General features: G+C 42.2%; 1 protein-coding gene across 1 annotated transcript in view; it reads right to left on the bottom strand.

Annotated features, from left to right (window-relative positions):
- Window positions 1–13,575, bottom strand: part of nbas (NBAS subunit of NRZ tethering complex) — a 256,843-nt gene extending 243,268 nt beyond the window's left edge. Inside the window, exons 1-3 of the mRNA XM_080743924.1 lie at window positions 13,469–13,575; window positions 11,076–11,127; window positions 9,103–9,139 (exon numbers count right to left, since the gene is read on the bottom strand). Of these exons, the coding sequence (XP_080600050.1) occupies window positions 9,103–9,139; window positions 11,076–11,127; window positions 13,469–13,555 (176 nt within the window). The 5' untranslated portion in view covers window positions 13,556–13,575. The remainder of the gene's footprint in view (window positions 1–9,102; window positions 9,140–11,075; window positions 11,128–13,468) is intronic.
- Between the last annotated feature and the right edge of the window lie 4,596 nt (window positions 13,576–18,171).

Here is an 18,171-nt window from a genome sequence, read left to right on the forward strand (position 1 = left end):
CTCAAGCGACCTTGAGCCACGTGAGACACCGCCGAGCAAGCTAAAGCGAGCGTGTCTCCGTGTCGAGCTTTGCGAAGGTCGCTCGAGCCGACTCTGCGTGCTTGGAGTTGTAAACCAAGGGGGACAGAATAGTAAATATATTTTGGGGGTCAAAGTGCCTTGGGCCAGGGACTTGCCTGAATGCCGCTAACATCCACTATCACGCTTGTTTGCTTTGGAATGGTTGCAAGATGGCTAAAAACCTCAACTCAGGCTAAATCTATATCAAGGAATCCATAACTGCGTTTTAACGAGTGAACCGAGCCTGAAGTCCATTTTAGCGTGGCTAATCTGAAATTGAAATCTAAATGGGAATCAAATAGGCTAATTATAATGCTTATCTCAGCACCATTTGCAGGCCTAATCTAAAGGTTATTGACAGGACATCGATCTTGTGCGTGTCCACGTGTTGACTGGCTGTTAGTTATTGATTCCTTGATATAGAGTTGAGGTTTTTAGCCTTCTTGCAACCACTCCAAAACAAACAAAGCTAAGAGGAGGATTGTGTTGAGCAACGGGCTTTGGAAAGAGCGACTAAAAGGTGCCTGTAGTAGAAGACAGTGCCCGGCCAAGCAAGTTGGCTATGTTTTTATCTTTTTTTTTTTACATTTCAGAAAGATATACCGAAAATATTGTACACAAAGTACACAAAGTCCCTGGCACAAAAAAAAAATTCAGATGGGGGTCCAATTTACAATTTAGCAGACACTCTTAATCCAGAGCGATTTACAATAAATAGCAAGGTATCAACATCAAATGCATTGAAGTAGTAGGTAGTAAGTAGTAGACCAAGCGCCTGTTCAGTGAATAGAAAAACGCCAAATATAAAAATGCCATCTAAATTACATATATGGTCATTGAGGGTAGGCGAGTGCTACGGTAAGTGCTATGGGCTAAGGTGGAGTCTGAAGAGGTGAGTCTTCAGGCCATGGCGGAAGCTAGGGGGGAGTGAGTCTGTTGTTCTAAGTGCGACAGGGAGTGTATTCCACTGTTTGGGGGCCAGGTGGGAGAATTCATTTTGCATCATATGATGCAAAACGCATCACTGGATGATGCAAAACGCATCACCAGTACATGCTGAATACTAAAATATCTAAAAAAAACAGACTGAACACAAAAAATAACTCAGGATTGTGTTGATCGTGTCCCAAACAACAATAAAATAAGATAGGGTTGTCCCAGAGGTGAAGTGGCCCTTTAAGTGCTACCGGATATGCAGCAAAAGGTGAATTGACCCCAGTGCATGACGGAGGACGATATCACGATAAATTAAATCTCCACGATAAGATTATCGCGAGTGTTTTTTTTTATCACAATAAACGATTATATCGCGTATTGTCCCATTCCAAGTGTGGACTACTCTAACTCAACAGGGGGAGGATATGAAGCAAACAGGAACAGAGGACGTGCTAAATATTTCAGGTTACTGATGGTTCTTACAGACAGTCTGCTGAGAGGAGCAGTGCGACACGCTGCCAGAGCGTTATTGCTTTGGCGCCGCGGAGCCCGAAGAGCCATCTGCTCCACGCCGCACGTCCCTTAATGCTGCAGTCACCAGGAAAACTTTTATCTCACGTTTTACAAACTTTCTTTTAATATGTTTTTCATAAATGAAAGCCCTGTTTACAAGAGTGTCACACAAAGGTAGCGTGGGGGGGGGGGAAGCAGATCTACAAGCTCACAACGTGTTGTGATGCCACGCATTGTGAATAATTATAAACATTTATAAATGTGGTTCAAACATTTATAGTTTGAACCACATTTTGGAACCACATGAGGCCACACGAGGCCTTACACAGGGTTCCTGCACCATTTTAAAAGTAAAATTTAAGACTTTTTAAGACCTTTTTAAGACCTCAACAAATGTAATTTAAGACCCAAATCGCCCTCCCGGGCCGTTCGCCCTACCTCGCGCTCACCGCGCTGACGGTGGAGATGACGGAGGCGCGCCATCTCAGGCGACCTTGATCCACGTGAGACACTGCCGAGCGAAGCTAAAGCAAGCGAGTAGCCATGTCGAGCGTTGTGAAGGTCGCATGAGCCGACTCAGCGCCGTCCGAGTTATGTCACGATAGGGACAGAATAGTAAATAATTTCACCCCCGATTATCATTACGCTGGATAGACACCCAGGGCGAACGGCTGGGAGGGCGAACAGACCTGTATTGCTTAGAGCTCAATCTATGGGATGATAACTTGGGGATCGGGTGTGTATTCGGACAGCAGGTGGGTCAGCAGACCACCGTGGCCTGTCACCATTATTCAGAATTGGAGATGCACAATATTGTCTTTTGAAACCATAAACCCAGCTTCTGCAGTGAATTACAACTACAAGATGCTGTATTTACTGACTCATACATACAAACAGCAAAATGTTGGGAAAAAATTAAATTAAATATTAATATACAATAAAAATATAATAAAGCCTATGATATACAGATCCAAATAGCCAAGTTAGGGACTTGTCTTAGAAGACAGGCATATATCACAGCTGAGAATGCCACCACTCAATGTTAATCTCAGACAGTCTGAGATCACCAGAACAAAGGAAATGAAATCTACTATGTTCAAAAAGTTCTGGGGGAGGACCCAGATCACCTGCTTAAGGGTGTGGGCAGTGCATGTAATCATAGTGAGATATCCACTTAAGTAGTGAATATTAGCAGGCCTATACATATGGGTCTTACATTGCTTCAGTTATAAAATCTAATTCTGTACACCTACTTCTGGGGTTTTAATTGCAGAAATTGTACCCATCCTTTTCCAATGCAAGTAAAGCAAGTATAATAAAATTATCAAAATCAGAGTTCCATATGCCCCCCCCCCCCCCCCCCCAAAAAAAAAATCTCCTGAATTCTGACTGTCTAATGTTGGCAACCCTGGTCACTGAGTTAAATTATTATATTACTGAGTGAACGGGACTCAAGTCGGGAGAGGAGAAGGGATACACGGTGTATTGATGAGCGAGTAGAACGTAAAAACGCTCGGTACAACAGCTGTTGTAAATCACAGATGATTGGTGGATTCTCCTCTTTGAAAACGGGCTGACTAATGACTTTATGACTGTCAGCTTCATTCGGTCTCACAGGCAGAAGAAGGAATGTGACAATATAGCCTTAGCATGTAGCTAGGCTAGCTAATTCCTCATGGTTGAGGAAAATCAACAAACATCGATTATGTTACATCCCCGGCGTCCCCGCATCAATGCAGAATCGCGCACGGCCGCATCGCGAATTGTCTTAATCTAAAACTTTTTAAGAAGTCCATCCACAGCCCACAAGCACAACTCCACTACACGCCAAATGTGTTTACTTGTATGCTCTCATCTGTGCTCACTCACATACAGTGTGAGAGCACTACATAACTAGGGAGGGCAGTTGATGTGACGGGAGGCTAGGGAAAAGGAGCGCTTGTTTTGTTAAAAAACAAAACTACCCTCTTCTCCATCCACATACATCACCACAGTACTGACAAAACGGGCGGAGCCGAGAACAACAAGCAAGCTCCTCTTCCCACTGACTGCTGCTCGCTTCAGCCTGTTAGCGGTCTCTCGTCGTCTAATATTAATAAATCAAATAAACGAATCAAATGAATACGTACAAATGTTTATGGCTTAATTGTCCCATGAGCCTTAAAAACATCATCTTCAAATTTAATGCCTACGGTCAAATTTAAGACCTTTTAAGACCTTAAATTCACGATTTTTTATTTAAGACAATTTAAGACTTTTTAAGGACCCGCGGGAACCCTGATTACAGTCACAGTGATGAGGGAACCAATACACTGTACAAATGTTTACTGAATGAATGACTGACGGACGGACGGACGGACGGACGGACGGACGGACGGGCGGACAGACAGACCAGCTGCGACATTTCTCATGGTATACTGACATCACTGATACTAAACAGTGCCCACATTTGGAGATGACTGACATCACTGATACGTCTGGGTTCTCCACCATTACTTAGTCCCCCCAGGAATCCGCGGAGAAAAAGTTCTGATTCCGCGGTGAACAATCCTGATTCTGCGGAGAGCAATTCTTGATTCCGCGGCTTGAAAGTTAATATTCCGCGGGCATTAAAAAACTACGTAAAATTACCAGTTATGAAGCAAACATAATTTTTTATGTAATAATGAAGTAGAAATGAACTTATAAAATGAATTGCAATACCAAAACACTGTGAAACATTGTGGTTATCAAATAATCAACATCAATATTCTCTTTGTCCCTCTTGGGAAGATTTATTTATATGTGCCAGGCATGTCCCGTGGATGGAATTGGGAAACAGGGATTTGAGGGCAGACAGAAATCACATCCTCTTGTTTCACTCCAAAGTCATTTAGAGCATTGACTGCCGCATTTGCCACTGTTGAATGATTGCATTTGTCTAAGAAAACAGTGTCAACCAGATAGCTGCAGATTTCACCAGATTCATCCTTGATGAGCGGAGACACCATTATGTTGAGCACGCAGCATCCTTCTGAATCAGAGAGAGAGAGAGAGAGAGAGAGAGAGAGAGAGAGAGAGAGAGAGAGAGAGAGAGAGAGAGAGAGAGAGAGAGAGAGAGAGAGAGACCTTTATTATCCCAAGGGGGAAATTCAGTTGCAGCAGTGTAAGGTTATTTACAAAGTTACAGAGAAAAAATAAAATAAAAACAAGAACAGAGTACAGTAAAGAGCAAGGTACATCAAGAAAGGGAACCTCTCTTACCTCTCTTGCAGTTGTGTATGGCCAGGGATGGCTCCCTCCCCCATTCACTACTCTGTTTTGCAAGAAACTTCTCATCAGACCTGGACAGTGGTGTGTTTGTTGATGTACAAGCCTACCAAAACAGAATACAAAACACAATACATTGATTGTACACATTTTGATAGATACTTTTTTCAAATAGTACAATTAAATGATTATACATTGGAGCTAAACTAAAATGATTTATTTATCTACCTTGACTAATTCATACTTTTTTCATATCAAGGTCCAATATTTATTCATTATTTAATGACATTTAGCTTCTCACTCAGACCCAAAACATAGAATATTTTGTTATTGTTTGGATAACATTTTGTTCACAATTCTATGCTGTATTGTTTTGATGTTGGTGCCATAGATAGAAGAGATAAACAGGCAACACGTTGATAAAACAACTCTTATACATTCTCTAATTGTGTACTTAGGCTATTGTAAATTAATGAATGCAGATGTTTAACAACAATTTAACTCTTGAGAGCGTAAAATGAAAACAAATGGACCCGTAATTAAACCAAATGGACGCTTATGGGTTTCATTTTACCCTCTCAGAGTTAAATATATAGCGTTCATTTGGTTACCAACTCTTAAGGACCACCGGTTGAAAACCACTGGAGCACAAGTCAAGAATACATTACTAAAACGATAGCATACCTTCTCTCGTTCCTCTGCAGCCACGGTTTTGCTGGCGATTGTGGTTGTTGTGATGGCTTTTTGTCTTTTTAAGACTGTGTCTGCGGGCGTTGCTTGTTTTTTCTTCTGATGAAAGCAGCCAAGTGGTCTTTGATTGTTGAGTTGCGGCGGTAATCAAGAACTTTATTCTCCTCCTGTAATTCTGTGTATGATTTAGCTCTTTCAGCATAACATATCCCTGCTCACTCTGAGGGCTTGGACCCGGCATCGTAGCCGGAGGTCGGAGAAATCGCTCCATTACTCCATGTGCGTCTTTCTCACTGTGAGTCAAACAGTCAGACGATGTGCCTAGTTCCATAAAAAATCAGCACCATCCGCTCTGGTATCGTCACCACACACGAGACACAGCACATGAATACATGCCACGGCAAACAAAGCCATTTCCGTTTCCGTATCCGGCAACGAGGACCGGCTAGGCTGTGAGTCTTGTCCGTCTATATCACCGCGACATCTAGCGGCCGGGAAGAAAACTACATGTAAAATGTAATATTCTGCACCTCGTTTGTGCTATTCTGCGGACTGCTATGATATCCGCGGGAGGCTCTGATATCCGCGAAAATTTCCGTGATCGCGGATTCCTGGGGGGACTAATTACTTCTGAGACTCCAACATTCAATCCCTCATATATATAGGCTACTGTGCACACCCAATAACCCAAACTGCACATAATTTGGAGCACATATGTTTGAACGGGCAAGGACTAGTGTTAATACCAGTAAGACTCCCTAAATCGGGAGATAAGCGACCGTCAGGTCGCAGACAAAAACTTTAGAAGGCAGCCAATGGTAGCCAATCAGGAAGGAATATATGGGAAATGGGATAGATCCATGTTGATGACATGACTTTAGAGATACTGTGTACCGCTTTGTGTGGGTTAGAAGAGGGCCATGTGAGAAATGGTGGAGGTTGTGGTTTGGCAGTCAAGGAGTGTGTGCAAAGTTTGGCATGGATCGGGGCAACGGTGGCGGAGATATGAGTAGGGGAAAAGTGTGATGTGTGACAGACAGACAGACTGACAGACAGACAGACAGCCGGTGGAGGTTTTGATAGTAACTGCGACCTGTCGGTCGCAATAACAAAAATATGAACAGGAACTTGTGACTAAATAATCACCACACTGGATCCATCGGGAAACACGTTAGTTTTGTTTTTCTCCACGATGTAAAAAGTAGTGGTTTTGGACATACAAGGTTTCCGTGCCCGACAGGAACGATCTGTTCTTCAGTAAACACAAGACAGAAGATGGAACAACAGAGCAGAGCCAGGTGGACTGAGATCACATCCCCCAGTGGGTAGACATTAAGGGAAATTTACTACTGGCCCTCGGGCCAGTGGATTTTGATGATCACTGGCCCTGACACACGTGTGCACGCAAAACTTGCATCCTCGTTCATCCTCGATACCAGCGTCTTCTTTTTGTTTGTTATGAATTGAGTACATAGGACCCCAATGCCAAACAAGCCATTGAACTTTCTGTGGTTTAAATCCTTTCAGTAGAAGTTGTATCAGTGAACTGTACTGTCCTGTCCCTTTTGCCATTCAAAATATCATCCCCCCATAAAAATAGGCCTACTCCTAACACCAGCTGTAGCCTGTTTAACTGGGGAGGGCCCCAGCCCAGATTGACAGCTGTCTGTCTGCCTTCCCAGGATCTCCTAATTTGGGGTTAATTAGCCTAGGATCAAGGCTATCAAAGCTGTATTTTATAGATGATATAAAAATGTAAATAAAATACATCTATGATATTCTTGATCCAAGGCTAAGGTTTTATGTTGGCATAATTGCATCATATTTATAAACTGTGTATACATTCCTGCTCCAGCTAGTCAGTTATACAGAAGATAGGACAGCAATTATAGAAATATTAGACCTTAATTGTGGAATATTCAATCATGTTCTAATCATGTATGCCTATGTGTTACATTACGTAAGGTCATTTTCCAAATATTTGACTTTTTAACATGTAGAACAATAATTGCCAAATTTGACATCAAAGTGCCCACTCTTCCTTAGTGCCCACTGTTGTGTTACATGCTAGCTGTCTGTCCCTCATCCATCCATCTGAGATGTCAGAGATGGACCATCTCTGACACTGAGACACTCCATTCTCATCTTCTCATTTGATATACATATTCTCAATAGGCTACACAGTGACAGTACACGTTGATTCTAAATATTTACAACAGTTACACACACACACACACACACACACACACACACACACACACACACACACACACACACACACACACACACACACACACACACACACACACACACACACACACACACACACACACACACACACACACACACACACACACACACACACACAGGACTGCCCTCTCTCTCGTTCACTAGACAGCGTCTTCTTTCAGTATAGTAATGGACCTTTCCCCAACTTCAAGAACATAACTTGTCTATTTTACTTTCTGATTCTGACCCGCGGTGGACATACTGAACAGCAGGGCAACAGCGCTCCGTTGTCAACAATCTCTAGAAGCTAACGCTGTTTAGCTGTTAGCAGCATCAACAGAGCTCTACAGTAGCAGGCTGGCTGCTCTGCCGAACGCATGGATGTGAATGCGTGGAGCGTAGAGATGGGGCGTTCACGAACGAATTAAGTTTTTTGAACTGCTCTTTGAAATGAACGATGGGATCCGGTTCGCAGTATAGGGAGCCGTTCCTTTTGTAAATGAACGGCTCTTTGAAACGAACGGATCTTAGAGATCTGGCTCACTTCAAAGAGCCATAACTCCCATCTCTAGTGGAGCAAGGAACTGTGACTGCAGCTGCTGTGCGCAAGCACGCAGGAGGCAACTTGCTCCGTCTTTGATCGGGATCACGCAACGCTATATTTTAGCGGTAATTACGAGACGATTTCACCGAAATTATTACAAAACAGTACCACAGGGAATACATGTGAAATTAGATATAAACGTTATTACTTGTTTTATTTTCAAGGCATTAAATTCACTGGCCCAAACGGGCAAGTCCCTGGTGAGTTCTGGTGGCCGATATTATCGAGAAAAAACACTCACGATAATCGTATCGTTGAGTTTTACATTTATCGTGAAATCGTCCTCCGTCATGCACTGGGATCAATTCACCTTTTATTTGCCGAGCTGCATATCCGGTTTACCACTTAAAACCTCTATAATTGGTAAAAGGTGCTTTTGTACTATTTTTTTTCACGCTGTAAGAAATGTATTTGCCAAAAAATAGCCGATCTACACGCTCACAACGTGTCGTGTTGCGAGCTTGTAGATCCGCATTTTTTTTTAAATGTTCCGCCCCACGATAATGGATTTTGATTATTGCGTAAATCGCGATTTATTTTGTCACAATAATAGTGATATGAAATTAAAATTTCATACCATTCAGCATGGGGAGATGCTGAACATTAGACTGTATCCTGCAGTGAAGTGAATCCCATACGTGTAAATTAGATAGCCTTTTTGTGTGTGTTTTTTTCTTTTTTTTACGTTTTTTTCTTTTTTTTACTGATTGGTCTACCTACGTTGTTTACTATTTCAACGGGGGGTTGTGGCCTGCAAAGATTGAGAACCACTGATGTAAGTCAGTAAAGTTGACAACATAAATTAATAAAATGAGACTCACCTGTACCACAAGTAATGAAGGAAGAAGCGGAACGGCCCTGCAATACACAAATGGTAAAAACCTTTACAACTGCAAAAAAAACTTTTTAAAAGGATCCCTGGCTAATACAAATATGTCTTAATACATTATAATTGTCCTCTATAACTACAATGTAACATTAAAAACACCTTAAATATTTCATTTTTTTTCTAGAAATAGCTAATCTTTCACTCAATAGGGGAATTAAATGCCTGTTGCAAGTTGATGAAAACCATGTGTGATCTATCCCTATGGAACAAAGTGAGTTTAACGTCGTTTAACACCGTTTAATGCAATCAGATAGGACTTTTCTGTTTGGATGTATGGGCTGTCAAGGCCAGAAAGTAGTTTTTTGCCACTCAGTAGGCGTTCCACATAACTTCCGGGTATGATGATGTCACGCGCATAGCCTCCATATGTCCGAACACGGACTGTCTGTTTTACACACCATTATAATGTTCAGATTTTTATCATAAAACCCAAATAATTCTCCAAATGTTCTTCTGTATATGTATGACACTGATTTACGACGACACTATGGCATATTAGGAGTCCAATACTAATACTAGTGCTTCTCAAATGTTTTGTTTGCAAGGACCCCCATAACTCTGAGAGGGTTAGTCCATTTGGTTCTATTTGAACACACTCAGAGTTACATACCTGTTATGGTCATTCAATGCTATCTCTTTATGTTTCTGGTAATATTATTGTCAACTCAGTCTGTGTGTCCATGGCCAAAATTGAATTTTGACAAGAATGTCCACCACAAGCTAGGGCATTCACGAATAGTGATTTTTAGTATTCGAATTATTCAACCTCAAAGTATTCGAATAGTCGAATATTTGACAGGACTGGCCAAACTGGCAAATATTAAAGGAGTGGCGACACCGGCCGAAATTTAACATTATGATACAGTAGGTCACGTGGTGTTTCTTCAAACAGTCTGAAAAGGAGGCAGGGCCGTATCAGTTAGCAGTGAATGTATATTTCGTCCTAGAACTGATAGTTTTAAAGTTGGTTTAGAAAGTCGGAAACACACCTCGGACAGCTTTTTTTGGGGCAGTTTCAAAAGATAATGATATGGATAATCGACTCCGCCCCTCCCCCCATATTAGCCCAATCAAATTAATTTATTTCAGTTACTGTACAGAAAGTACTACTTTCAGTACAGTAACTACAATAAATTAATTTGATTGGGTCATTTAACATGGGGGTACATGACATCAATAAAGAGGTGGTGCCATAGTTTTGTACTTTTTCTGTTTTTCATGTGTCTAGGAGGTTGAAAGTACTTCATTAGACCCCCTGATGTGTTTTTTTTTTGAGAAATAATGTATTCTCTTAGTATTTGTTTGTTTTCTCTTGGAGGCTGCCACCTTGTGGCCAAAAGTGTCAGTTAAAAAACACAGATACTAAGGGTGTCACAGTATCAACTCCTCCCCATTTGCCATTCATCCAACACTGTGGGGTGTGGCTATATCAGCTGGGTCACCACCCACCATGCCATCCATGCATCATACTTAATGAACTGGGGGTGTGGCCACATAAAAACCCAATTTTAACTCTTTCTGTATACTTTTTTGGAAAAAATCTTCCTCCTAGTATAATGAGAGTTTGAGAAGCCCTGGTATAGAGCATTAACAAATGCATCCACCAGGGGCATTGACAACTCATTTTTATGACGTCCTATCTAGCCAAGCTTTATAAACTATATATATTTTAAAAAGAAAACAATGAAAAAAGAAAAATAGGCGAATATTCGACTTCGGTGAACAACATCGAATAGTGACTTTGATATTTGAATATTCAAATATTCGAATATTTGGTGAATGCCCTACCACAAGCCAGCATGGCGATATGATCCCTGGTAGCTACATACAAACACGTGGACACCATAACTAGTAGCTCCATACAAACACATTCACATAATATAGTATCAGTCATTCAGATCTTACCTGTCACTGCTTTGGCAATAACAGAGGAGCTCTGCTCCTTGTTTCCACGTAACTGCAAAAAAATACAAAGTTATTTATTAAAATATAAATGGCATATATACAATATTAAACTCTCAGACAGAGTGTACTACAACAAATGGAACCAAATGGATGGACCCTTTAAGCCAGATTCATAGTTGTCGCGTGTGTGTGTGTGTGTGTTTGTGTGCGTGCGTGCGTGCGTGCGTGCGTGCGTGCGTGCGTGCGTGCGTGCCAAAAACAGCCGATCTAGAAGCTCACAACAACAACAACTTCAACTAGAACTGTACTCCATCAAGGTGCCAACTTGCATCTTGCTCACAAGTACTTGTGCGCCAGCAGAGCGTGCCATGAGGTGCGGCTCACCACTGGCATCAACACTGGCGATGCCTGTGACATCACCACTGGCATCACCAGGAATGCTGGTCCCTCATTGGCTGTTAATGATGACGTTGTCAGAAATGCTGGTCGTCCCTGATTGGGCTATGGGCTTAAATAAAAGAGGACACCGACATAGGCTACATACTAGGGGTGGGCGATTTGGAAAAATACAATATCACGATATTTTCCCAAGCTGTATCACGACACACGATCTTATCACAATTCTTTTTCACGTTGGTTTTTATCTTTAATTTTCAAGTTACTTGACAAAAACGAGACTCTCTGGGCTCCTTTTGGGAGGTCTAAATTGAACTTTACAAGTATGTAACTCTGACAGTATACAAATGAAACCAAATGGACCCGTAAGGGTCCATTTGGTTTCATTGGTATACTGTCAAGTTAAGTGGAGACCTTGACATTTTAAAGTACTGATTTAGACCAAAATGCAGGTTTAAACTGAATTCTGCAATGAATCTCTGTATTAACAAATCATAACGATTAAACAGGCTCCCTCAATTGTATCACGATATATATATGATACCTCTGAAAAGGCATATCGTGGAGACATTGTATCGTCTCATATCGCCCACCCCTACTACATACCCGGTTGATCGCAGTACTCGCGTGCTCTGCTTGCGCAACAAGTCACACCAGCAAATTAATGCACACTTGCTAGCTTGTAGGTCTGCTGTGTTTGTGTCTCGCTCAAAGGAGGCTAAATTAGTCAATAATATGGGTCCATTTGGTTCTATTTAATGTAGACACACTATTAGAGTGTAGCCAACTAACAACTAACTTATATAAAGACTAGAAAGGTGCAATTCTTGGTAATTGCAAGTAAGGTTGCACTGACGCGAGTCACGAGGAATCAGAATTCAGCCTTCCTGTGTAAATAAGCAGAAAAGCTTACTAGGGTCTCCTTTTAGTTGACCTTGTACCAGTGAACTGTACTGTCATGAAACTGTACTTTTTCCTATTGCAACCTTCTAATTAAGTCTTGCATGATGACTTGCATATTAAAGTACCAATGAACGTGCACTGTAATGACGCAGTAAATAATCATCCTACTGTTTTTATTTAATGAACTGTGACTCAGTAATATCTAACCGACTGTATCAAATACAAACATTATGGACTATAGCAGGAAGTATACGTTAAATAAGTAATTAAATACATGTAACAAACAGAAACAAATGTGGAGGCTTTGTTATTTATATAATGTAAATGTTGACTTCTTTAGCCAAGTAAAGCCAAATCATGCATCCTCTGTCAGTGTCACGCGAGGTGTCTCGCGCCGAGATAAGCAGACCTACAAGCTCACAGTGCGTGGCACCAGCCCCGTGTTGTGAGCTTGTAGATCTGCGTAATAGCCGGCGCGAGACGCGAAACATGAATTAATATCCCAAAGTATGGTTATTTTTGTACACAATAAAGGCTTATAGCGGTGGATATTTTATTAGAAATGAATTGTCATGATTAATAAAAATATTTTTAAATATATTGTGATTCATATTAGTGTTGAACTTTTAACATAAAGCAGCAAGAATTCGTTTTGTTTAATATGACGGTCATTAAAGTGCGACGTGGCTCCCATGACCGACAGGACTCCCTCTTTCCCAGGGGTTTCGCCCCGTGGGCGTGGTTTCATAGTTAGGGCTTATAGGCATATAACCACGCCCACCTGGGCGAAACCCCTGGGGAAAGAGGGAGTCCTTCTGACTGGACTGCAGGGACTCTGGGATTCCTTTAGAGGGGTCTAAATCGACCCCTACGGGTCTGTAACTCTGACAGTGTAACAAATGGAACCAAATGGACCCGTTCGGGTCCATTTGGTTCCATTTGTACACTGTCACAGTTAAGGGGAGACCTTGGAATTTGAAAGTTTGAGAAACACTGCAAGTCTGACAGCCAGCCAGTTTAGGAGTCTGACTGGGTCTCTTTCAGCAAACCTCCTACAGTCTCCACGCTGCGGAGAGAAGCTTCTAGAAGCTCACCTGAGTGTCCATCTCTGGAGGCCATTCTGTGTTGATGAGCAGGTCATACAGAATGTTCTCCTCGCTGCTATTCTCCTCTTCAGACATGTTTACTGTTAGTCTGCTAGTCCAGCAGCTCACACTGATGACGATAGCACCACAGTACGGCGAGCAAACAGGGACAATCTGACAGATGTACCGTGTATCTATTCTGCATCTAGCTTCAGGCAAAGATCCCCCTACATTATATTCGTGATTTTCACTCCCAGCACCATATATTTATACTAGCATATTTTAGCGATTATGTTGAGATAATAGCCATTTTGGTTAGAAGTGACAGAAAATACGTTTGTACTTCAAGTTTAAATTGATACTATTTTTTTTTTTTTTTAAGTGTCCAAATAAATTCCAAATAATTATTATCAAATTATCTCGAGGCACCCCTGGACCGCTGTCGTGGCACCCGAAAACCCCTGGTTTAGAAGACATTAGAACTGTTTCATGTCAAGGACCCCCAGAATGATATGTAGGCCTGTTTGTAAAGAAAGGAATGAAGTAATTGTATTTGTGAATCTCCTGTTCAGTGTGTGAAAAATATGCACAACCACAGAGGTACAGGCAGGGTGCAATAAACAAGCACTTCCACACGATGGCAGTGATGCAACATTTATCTATGCCAGCCAGCCACTTTTTTTCCTTCCTTTTTGGCATAGGCCTAAATATGGAAGGAAAACGGGGCCAAATGTTTTCATCATTCATCAAAAAAAAAAATTGTGAAAAAATAAGATTTGAAGTCTTGAATTTCGATTTTGAACTCGAAAAAAATAAAATAAATGTAACTTTGATTAGCTTTTTTAATACTTTTGAATACTTTTTTTTTATTTTTTTTATTTCACTTTAATATATATTTCGATCTTGGAGTCCTTTTCTTCAGTTGTTTTTTATTTATTTATTTCAGATTCAGATCTTATTTTTACGGATTCATTTTTTTTTTTTTCGGTTTCAGATTTCTTTTTTTCAGTTTCAGATCTTATTTTTACGAGTTCAACTTCAAAAGTTTCAGGTGCACTTTTGGCCCTGTTTTTCCATGGGGGCGGGGCCTCAACTGAGAGGGGCGTGGAATCATGAGTGACAGGCCTCCCGGACCCAGTTGTTGCCATGTCCGCTTATTATAAGCGACTTTATTATTACCATTATTATTATTAATATTAATAGTAATTCTTCATCTCCAGAGGCGAGGGGCCGGCGGCCGACCGAGGGGCCTCTGGAGTCGGGGTCCGACCACCCGGGGACCCCCTGGAGCCCCGGGGACCCCCCGCGGACCCCCTGCTATCTAGTCCCATGTATTTTAAAAATGTTCGGCTCTACAATGGTTTCAATGGGAGGGCCGACAATTCTTTTGGGAAATCCTGGACTTTGACCGCACGGACACCCTCCAGGGGGCCCAGGGACCCCCGCAAAATTATAGCGCCGCCTGACGGCGGCGCACCGCCACTGCAGCGCACATAAACCTCCATAACTCAATGGGAGGGCCGACATTTTTTTGGGGAAATCCGGGACTTTGACCGCACGGACACCCTCCAGGGGGCCCAGGGACCCCCGCAAAATTATAGCGCCACTGCAGCGCACATAAACCTCCATAACTCGGGCTAGGAGCGACCGTTCGAGACGGGACCGGTACCCACGCGTCCGGCTCGGGGCCCCGGAGCCGGCCGTGCCACTGCGCCGCCTGGCGGCCGACGCTAAACAGGAAGTGCCTCTATATCTCATGAACCGTTTGTCGTACAGACGCGTGGGTGGCGTCATATGACTTGATTAAGAGTCCTTGACCTTAATTGGTGCAACAGGAAGTGCCCTTCGCCAAACAGGAAGTGCCTCTATATCTCATGAACCGTTTGTCGTACAGACGCGTGGGTGGCCTCATATTACTTTATTAGGAGTCCTTGACCTTAATTGGTGCAACAGGAAGTGCCCTTTGCAAAACAGGAAGTACCTCTATATCTCATGAACCGTTTGTCATACACGTTTGGGTGGTGTCATATGACTTGATTAAGAGTCCTTCAGCTTAATTGGTTTAACTAGCCCTGCATCCTCTTCTGATTGGCTGCTGCCCCTTGTGACGTGGGTAGAGCTGCGAGGGCCCGGTCATCACTGCTGAAGGACTCTTAATCAAGTCATATGACACCACCCACACGTGTACGACAAACGGTTCATGAGATATAGAGGTACTTTCTGTTTGGCAAAGGGCACTTCCTGTTTGACGAAGGAAGCACCAATTAAGGTTAAGGACTCTTAATCAAGTCTTATGACACAACCCCCGCGTCTGTACGACAAACGGTTCATGAGATATAGAGGCACTTCCTGTTTGGCGAAGGAAGCATCAATTAAGGTTAAAGGAGTTCAATAAAAATGAGTTCAATAATATTTTTTGGTTTTTGTCACATTCCTAAGACAACATTTTGATTCGAGTAAATTTACCCCCATTGATTCCGGATGGTGACTCGTTTCGAAACGGGTCACCATCCGGAATCAATGGGGGTAAATTTATTGTTATCACATTTTTGTCTTAGGAATGTGACAAAAACCAAAAAATATTATTGAACTCTACTCTCCATGGCCTGAGTAATCAATAGAAAAAAAGTCATTTTGGGGGTGAACTTCTCCTTTAAGGACTCTTAATCATGTGATATGACGCCACCCACGCGTCTGTACGACAAAAGGTGCACGAGATATAGAGGCACTTCCTGTTTGGCGAAGGGCACTTCCTGTTGCACCAATTAAGGTCAAGGACTCTTAATCATGTGATATGACGCCACCCACGCGTCTGTACGACAAACGGTTCATGAGATATAGAGGCACTTCCTGTTTGGCGAAGGGCACTTCCTGTTGCACCAATTAAGGTCAAGGACTCCTAATTAAATAATATGAGGCCACCCACGCGTCTGTACGACAAACGGTTCATGAGATATAGAGGCACTTCCTGTTTGGCAAAGGGCACTTCCTGTTGCACCAATTAAGGTCAAGGACTCCTAATCAAGTCATATGACGCAACCCACGCGTCTGTACGACAAACGGTTCATGAGATATAGAGGCACTTCCTGTTTGGCGAAGGGCACTTCCTGTTGCACCAATTAAGGTCAAGGACTCTTAATCAAGTCATATGACGCCACCCACGCGTCTGTACGACAAACGGTTCATGAGATATAGAGGCACTTCCTGTTTAGCGTCGGCCGCCAGGCGGCGCAGTGGCACGGCCGGCTCCGAGGCCCCGAGCCGGACGCGTGGGTACCGGTCCCGTCTCGAACGGTCGCTCTTAGCCCGAGTTATGGAGGTTTATGTGCGCTGCAGTGGCGGTGCGCCGCCATTAGGCGGCGCTATAATTTTGCGGGGGTCCCTGGGCCCCCTGGAGGGTGTCCGTGCGGTCAAAGTCCCGGATTTCCCCAAAAAAATGTCGGCCCTCCCATTGAAACCATTGTAGAGCCGAACATTTTTAAAATACATGGGACTAGATAGCAGGGGGTCCGCGGGGGGTCCCCGGGGCTCCAGGGGGTCCCCGGGTGGTCGGACCCCGACTCCAGAGGCCCCTCGGTCGGCCGCCGGCGCCTCGCCTCTGGAGATGAAGAATTACTATTAATATTAATAATAATAATGGTAATAATAAAGTCGCTTATAATAAGCGGACATGGCAACAACTGGGTCCGGGAGGCCTGTCACTCATGATTCCACGCCCCTCTCAGTTGAGGCCCCGCCCCCATGGAAAAACAGGGCCAAAAGTGCACCTGAAACTTTTGAAGTTGAACTCGTAAAAATAAGATCTGAAACTGAAAAAAAGAAATCTGAAACCGAAAAAAAAAAAAATGAATCCGTAAAAATAAGATCTGAATCTGAAATAAATAAATAAAAAACAACTGAAGAAAAGGACTCCAAGATCGAAATATATATTAAAGTGAAATTAAAAAAAAAATAAAAAAAGTATTCAAAAGTATTAAAAAAGCGAATCAAAGTTACATTTATTTTATTTTTTTCGAGTTCAAAATCGAAATTCAAGACTTTCAGGTTCAAATTTAATTTTTTTCGGGTTCAAATCTTATTTTTTCACTTCATTTTTTTTTTTTTTCACAATTTTTTTTTTGATGAATGATGAAAACATTTGGCCCCGTTTTCCTTCCATACCTAAATACTGTTTTATTTGTCTATCATTTTAATGTTGTACGAATTGAGTACAAAGGATTGATTGTATGATTGATTGGAGAATGTATAAGGTTGCATAGGAAAAAGTACAGTTGTACAAATCACTGGTACAAGGTCAACTAAAAGGAGATCCTTGTAAGTGTTTCTGCTTATTTACACAGGAACCATGTTATGTATCAAAGATTGAAAGACAGGCGGATAGAACACATAACACAGCTTTGGCATAGGGAATTGTCAATAACAAAAGGGGAAAAATAAGAAAGCAGGCAAAGGGAAAAAAGGGGAAAAGAAATAATAGTAATAAAGTGAAATATATAGGAGATATTTACAAAGGAAAACATAAGAAGTAATAAAGTACTCATCAAACAGTCAGTCAGTCAGTCAGTCAGTCAGTCAGTCAGTCAGTCAGTCAGTCAGTCAGTCAGTCACTCAGTCAGTCAGTCAGTCAGTCAGTCAGTCAGTCAGTCAGTCAGTCAATCAATCAATCAATCAATCAAATTCATTGGTAAATAAGCACTCATTCTAAAAATGAT

This window comes from Nannobrachium achirus (assembly GCF_963921795.1).
Source record: "Nannobrachium achirus genome assembly, chromosome: 16".
NCBI classification, from domain to species: Eukaryota; Metazoa; Chordata; class Actinopteri; order Myctophiformes; family Myctophidae; genus Nannobrachium; species Nannobrachium achirus.